Genomic DNA, 7,618 nt, shown 5'->3' with positions numbered 1-7,618 from the left:
TTCATTATTCGACAGGTCAATATAGATTTTTTAAACCAATTGGAAGATTATCGCAATATGTTAGCAGCTAACTATCCACTACGCCTTTTCTGATTATTCCGTAAGTTATGTTTTGTGCACATATCACTATACTGAACTATTTAATTACTCGAATGAATTCATATTTAATTGACCCCAGCCATATCCATATCACTGTTATTACAATGATTCGATTAAAACATGTTACGTTTGTTTTTTAATCTCGATTAGTTCATTTAGTTACATTTAGTCATACATCATATACTAGTTTTCTATTGTTCAAATACAATGTCTATTGAACATTATGCTTATTGGACTTATAATCGATATACAGTCTCACCTTCATAACGCATACCATTATTACTTGTTATTCTTATATTCAATGCCCATTATTATATCCATATTCGACTTATCGCTATCTTTATTAATATTTCCTACTAATATACATTTAGTAGCTAGATATTTACTCTTATTTATCATATGTTAATAAAACGGTTTAATCTTTGTTGATCTATTAAAGTGTCTGTTGGTGTGTATACTACTACATTTTGTATATTCCTCTTATTTACATTGTATTATATTACATGTTTATATACGGAATAGTTGGTTGCTGTTATCGCCTTTAATTTATGTTTAAAGTGACTTCAAGCTTTTATCATCATTAATCAAGCTTTTGTCATTTTGTCTATCGAAAAATCGTCACTTTATCAATCAAAGAATCATCATTTTGTCAACGGAAAATTTTTATATCCGTCAGTTTGTCAGTCAGTTGTCAATATCGAAATCAAGTAAGATTTGAATAAATCATTACCTATTGTTAATTTATTTTCGAACAACTTTAATCCTCTCCCGTGCCAGAATTCCCGCATGTTAAGGTTATTCGGTGGATATGGAATTAAAGAAATACGTGGGCAAATCGTAAGGTATTGAAAGTATATATATATATATTGTGAATAATAAAGTACAAAATGTAAAATACAATGTAAGCCGATCCAGATCCTCTCGCTAGCAACGTTACCCTGAGACTGAAAGAACCGCCGAAACCAACGTCGCACGTGTACCGCTTATGGTCTTTCCTCGACGCATTCTTTTGTCTACGCGCTATCCATGACCTTAGCGCTTGAGAAACCGAAGACCAGATGTAGAGTTTTCTCAGAAGTGACGATCACTTCAACACCGCACATAGCAGGTTAGCTGAAAGTGGAGCTTATTGCCAGTTGCATGAAACGTCAGTTGACGCTACCTTCTCGTCGGCGACTAAATAGAACGTAACGATATATACAGATATAATTTTTGGTGGCAGCGGTGGGATACGCTCCACGGAGGATCGAAGTTCTTACGATTATTGAAAAAATATAAACGGAAAACCTGTCGATCACACAAGACTCAATGAATGAGGACACGCTGTTGACGTTGTTAAAAAAAGTGAAAGCGTGGGATGAAAATGTTCGCGTATTAATCGACATAAGCATAAGAATTGCCAAATTAGAGGAAGACGCGCGTATAAGTAGGGTAACAAACGAAATTGAATTTTTATTAAAAAAGGACGTTGCTAGAGAATCAAGAGAACGCGTTCAACGCTTTGAAAATGGCAGCTCATAACGGAATCCATCCTACAATATCCAGACTTTTCTCAAGCATTCAACCTCACGACAGATGCATCCAGATACGCCGTGGGCGGTGTACCAAGTCAAAAACCAATCGGAAAAGACTACCGATTGCGTACGCCTCGAGATTATTAAACCTCGTCGAACAGAATTACTCCACCATAGAAAAAGAGTGTCTGACAATCGTTTATAGCGCAATGCATTTCCGACCATATCTAAAAATTTATCATCGTAATCGATCATAAACCTTTGGTGTGGATGAACTCTATCAATGATCCTACTTTAAGAATCTGGAAATAGAGACATAAGTTGTCGGATTTCGAATTCGATATTCGATACAAAGGAGGCAGAGCGAACGCAAATGCGGACGCATTGTCTAAAAACCTGTCGGAGGTGTGCTGGCCGATCAGGAAGCGAGAAGAAGATTCGCCGATTCGTTATCCTCTCCGAAAAAGAGTCCAACTAGACAAGTCAACTTAGGACCCTTCCATATTCGAAGCTAAACCACGCGGCTTGTCTCAGTTCCATGATCCAGGAAAAGAAGAAGAGCCAAACCTACAATACTCGCGGAATTGAAAATCTCAGAAACAAGAGACTCAATGGTAAAAATAAATGATCACAAGGTGATTTTTGTCGATACAAAGAGAAATCCGGTGGATAGGAGAGCTACCGCGTTACTACTACCGCATTACGAAGACCTAATGTTGGAAAGAGTAAGATTGCAACGGGTTTCGGGAAAACACATAATATCTATTCCAGCGAAACGTCCCAATAACATATGTTTTTCTATTGTACATGTAATGTTTTGGGCTAGGGTTCCTCTGGGTCGCGTACTCGTACTGCGACTCGCCGGCGAGTCCGCAGCCCCTAAGGGATTGGAAGTTGAGCCGCAAGGGAGAGAAGAAGTGGAAGAAAGAAGGGACAGGCGTGACCTCTGGGCTCCTTGGTAAGATGCCTCCTCCCGGTCTCGCGGCCGGGACCAAGTCATGTCTGTTCCCGAGCCAGAACCTTAACGCAGATCCGGCCGGTTGTTAGCTCTACCAGACCCCATCGACTTGGAGGAGGAGTCGTTACTTACACACAGTAAACTCACCGTTTACTCGCGTAATACGTAATCTCGGGACCAGTAGATCGAAATGCGGCCCGAACGTCCATCCGCTGTCGATGGTAAGGCCCAGGTACCTCAACTGGCATCTCACCGGGACTGCGATTGGTTTCATTCGACACGGCGAATCATAATGTACGAACGATCTGCGGTACGTTTACGAGCTATAAACAAGTGGCTTCAAACTGAACAAAATCTTCGCACTGGCAAGATCTACTTGATAAAGAGTGCGAAAAATTTTTAAGATTTGAAGCGGCACGATACGAACAAGTTTTCCAAAGAATAACTGCTGTTATTTTATATTTAACGCAACATAATTTAGCTTTCCGAGAAAGTTCCGATACTTTGTACACACCGCGCAATGGTAATTTTTTGGATTTAATAAAATTAATTGCAAAATTTGATTCTGTTCTAAATGATCGTTTAAACATAACAGCCATAAAAGGGCATTATTACTTATCGCGTTCAATTCGAAATTAATTAATAAGTGCAACGGCAAATAAAGTAATTATCGATGCAATAAGGAGAGCAAAATATTATTCCATTTGATTAGATTGCACGCCAAATGTGAGCCATCAAGAGCAATTATCGGTTGTTCTTCGTTATGTCTACATAACGGACGAGGAGGTCGAAATCAAGGAACATTTTATCAAATTTGAGATAGTTCACGATACAACAGGAAAATGACTATCTGAAACTATGATCATTCTGGATTAGTTGGGAATAAAAATATCCGACTGTCGCGGACAAGGATATGAAACGGTGTCAACATGAGGGGAATACATCAATTTAATATTTAAAAAATATTACGTGTGAATCCTGAAGCGTTTTACGTACCATGCCATAGTCACAATTTGAATTTGTTATTGGCAGATATAGCAAAATATTTGCAGCATCGACATCGCGTTGAGATGTTCTAAAAAAACACGTTGAAAAAATTACATCCAAACCATTGTCAGAAACTAGGTGGGAATGCCGTTTTGATGGTGTAAAGGTTTTTCGATTTCATGTCCGGGTTGATAGTTCGTGGTTAGTAGTAATAATTGATCCGATTTTCTCGACATCTTAAGCAATCATCATACGCACTGCATCGTACATCGTAGCGCATCGACCAGAAGTCGAATTTGTAATCGCGAGCCGCAAACCGCTAATAGTAATCGCGAGTCCTACACATAGTGCACATATAGAGAATATTTTAATAAATATATATTGTTAACTATATTCAGATGTTTCTTCAGCATCTGTCACGACTTATCCACTTCACATTTATTAATGCAGAGAAAAAGCAGTAACAATAAACTCATCTGCTAGGGTACAGAAAAAGGAGTCACATTGTATGTTTCCCAGCCTCGAGCTTAGCTCCGACCATACACCCAAAATAATTACATACAGAAACAAGCCAATACTTTACAACAACTCAGAGACACTATGCAATAAATCCACCAAATGGCAAACATTCAAAGAAATAATCGAGAGCAAAATCAACTACACAACATCCCATTGAAAACACCCGAACACATCGAACAAGCAGTAACAACATTTACAGAAACTATACAAGAAGCAGCACGGGCAACCACTAAACCCGAATCTACCACTAGACAAACAAAACCAATCCCACCAGACATCCTCGAAAAAATTAGAGAAAAAAGAAAAAGGAAAGCAAAATGGCAAAAATATAGAACAAAAGAAAACAAAAAACACCTAAACAAACTCGCAAAGGAAATAAAAAACAAAATAAAACATCTGTTACGTCGCGTGAGATGGTCCGCACGACATCCCTTATGGTCAGGCCGCCTAGGCCTACCCATCGTCACAGTGACCCGTATTAGGCCCAAGTAACCCCCATAAACCGCATCTGTTAACCATTAAGTTACAGTCATATAAGCAGCGCAGTTTCTGGAAGGTCCCACGTTTTGTTAATGGTGATAAATAAATATATCTTAGATAACTGTAGACTACAGTTATTCAAACACAATCACCCCTATTATCGTAACTGAAATCAGGGGATCGCCCTGCTCGCGGTGTCGATTTGTATATCGTAACGGGAATTTACGACTCCCGTTGACGCGTCTCAAAGCGAACGCGTCTCCCCGCGACTGGACGAAAACACATGGTCCTTCGAGCCGGATGCACGTGCCAGTAAAAAGTGCTCCTAACAGTGAACATACAGTGCCACGTGATCCCACCGCCATTATACAACACGCTTGGACGTCAGAAATCAGCAACGTAAGAAGTTTTAATTCTAATTACGTCACTAATCATGCCGACCATGGCAAAAAGCAACAACATAAGAAAAAGGCGCGACAAACAGTTCGAAGTTGCCGTCAAGTACATAAGGGAGAGCATTGATGACCCTGAGCCATCCACCGCATCACGCACCACGTGTGTGAGTACACAGCAATATCAGCTTCAGGATGCGTGGCAACGATTCCAATCCTGCCAACAAGAGTTAGACGATCTGGATGACGAGGACCTCGCGCAGGAAGCGCAGGCCTTGAAGGATTTCGGTGAGCTGAACGGGCGACTCAAAATCCTTGCTGGTAAAAACCAATTATCAACTTGTCTGACGTCATCAAATCACGAATTAGAAACCAAGTCAGAACGGACCGCCGTCAAACTGCCAGACATCCAGTTGCCCAAATTCGACGGCACCATCGAAAATTGGAAGTCCTTTTACGATACGTTTCTGTCCGCCATCGATCGAAATGAGAACCTGACGCAAGTGCAGAAATACCACTACCTGCGATCGTCCGTGACCGGTAAGGCCGAGAGAAGTATAAGTTCGTTAGATATAACCGAGTCCAACTATACAATTGCATTTAATGTGCTAAGGAACAAATTTGATTTTCACCGTTGAATATGTATGCGGCATTGGCGTCTGATACTTGATTATCCCAAGATATCAAAGGAAACACCTGAAGCCATAGATGATTTTCTTGAGACGGTAAAACTGAACCTGGCCGCATTAGAGAAACTAGAGGAGCCGGTCACGTCAAATGTTGTTTTGGTCGAACTACTCACCTCGAAATTATCCTCATCCACTATAAGCATATGGCATCACACCTTGCCCAATAAAAGGATGCCCTCGTATACTCATCTGATAGATTTTTTGACGGCACGGGCCAACGGCGATCAGCCCATCACGAGATCACAGGAAACAGAGGACTCACACAACGTTGTGGAAGGCTCTCCAACGATTTCCAATACCGCAGGATTGTTTTCCATCCCTCCACAACGTTGTGGAAGACTCTCCAACGATTCCTATTACCATAGAATTATTTTCCAACCCTCCACAACTTTGTGGAAGTATATCCAACGATTTCCAACCCCGTAGAATGGTTTTCCAACCCTCCAGATCGTTTTGGATTGCTCTCCAACGATTTCCAATCCCGCAGAATGGATTTCCAACCCTCCACAACGTTGTGGAAGACTCTCCAACTATTTCCAATCCCGCAGAATGGTTTGCCAACCTTCCACAACGTTGTGGAAGGCTCTCCAACAATGTCCAATTCCGCAGAATGGTTTTCCAACCCTCCACAACGTTGTGGAAGGCTCTCCAATGATTTCCTAACCCGCGGAATTGTTTTGCAACCCTCCACAACGTTGTGGAAGGCTCTCCAGCGATTTCCGATCACGTAGAATGGTTTTCCAACACTCCACTTCGTTGTGGAACGTCCTCTCACGATGTCGAACCCCGTAGAATACTTTTCCAACTCTCCACAACGATGTTGAACGCTGTCCCACGGAGTCCAACCCTGTAAAATGTGGTCCCACGTTGCAGTTCAGTCTAGATCATGCACAATTCTTTTCGCGGCTTTTGGAGACCCAAACTGGGCTGGTGCGTAATTCTTAGCTTGGTATCGTTTTCCAAAAATTAATCAGTTGATTAATCTTTGGAAAACGATGCCAATTACCAGGTCTCACCACGTGGAGGTGACTACGCACGAGACCCGCCCATGATTTATTTGACATTATGCATCGGTCTCGACGTTCAACCTGTTGGCAGGAATGTCGAGTTCTGACTCTACGTGATCATGGGCCTGCGTAAAGAGATAGCTGTTTCGTAGCCTAACTGCGAAACATATATCTCCAACGCAGCGGTTACACGAATCTTTACAAACGTAAAACAAAGCTTACACGACGCAATATCTATCTCCCACACAACGCAACATGTATCTCACACACAAAGATTACATCGATCGGCACAAACATCGTACAATAATTCGCAACCCTATCGGCAACATTCCGTATCAAAGATACATTTGTCTAACTTGGAACGAAAGAAACCCTAACCCTAAGGTTCAGCCTAACCCAAGCATTGACCTTCGCCCGATTCCTGTCACGCCGTTTGGATCTTATCACGGTCGATGGCACTTACCGATGATACCAGTGACCAGCAAATGGGCCTGCGATTTAACGCACTCCAACGGAACATGTTGGACTCGGGGAGGGACCGCTGAACAGTATTACAAAGGCAAGGCCCCAACAGCACTGTGGGGTCCACCCCCACGGGTTCGATCAGAATTACGGAGGACGTGAAATGCAGGTCCCTGTTCAAGTACCGAAGTACCAATCGGACAGCATTGCGGACCCGCGACTCCATCGTCAACAGATTTACAGGTATCACCAGCGTGATCACGGTCGATGGCACTTACCGATGATACCAGTGACCAGCAAATGGGCCTGCGATTTAACACACTCCAACGGAACATGTTGGACTCGGGGAGGGACCGCTGAACAGTATTACAAAGGCAAGGCCCCAACAGCACAGTGTGGTCCACCCCCACTGGTTCGATCAGAATTACGGAGGACGTGAAATGCAGGTCCCCGTCCAAGTACCGAAGTACCAATCGGACAGGATTGCGGACCTGCGACTCGATCGTCAACA

The 7,618-nt window shown here is 42.2% G+C and overlaps 1 protein-coding gene across 1 annotated transcript; it reads left to right on the top strand.

The window, feature by feature from the left end:
- The first annotated feature begins 4,990 nt into the window (after nt 1-4,990).
- LOC132912052 (uncharacterized) lies at nt 4,991-5,587 on the top strand. The gene has a single exon (XM_060969161.1). It carries the CDS (start codon nt 4,991-4,993, stop codon nt 5,585-5,587), a length of 597 nt encoding a protein of 198 aa, XP_060825144.1.
- The last annotated feature ends 2,031 nt before the right edge of the window (nt 5,588-7,618 follow it).

The sequence above is a fragment of the Bombus pascuorum genome, chromosome 11 (assembly GCF_905332965.1).
Source record: "Bombus pascuorum chromosome 11, iyBomPasc1.1, whole genome shotgun sequence".
In the NCBI taxonomy this organism is placed as follows: Eukaryota; Metazoa; Arthropoda; class Insecta; order Hymenoptera; family Apidae; genus Bombus; species Bombus pascuorum.
This window is presented reverse-complemented; position numbering and strand designations above follow the sequence as displayed.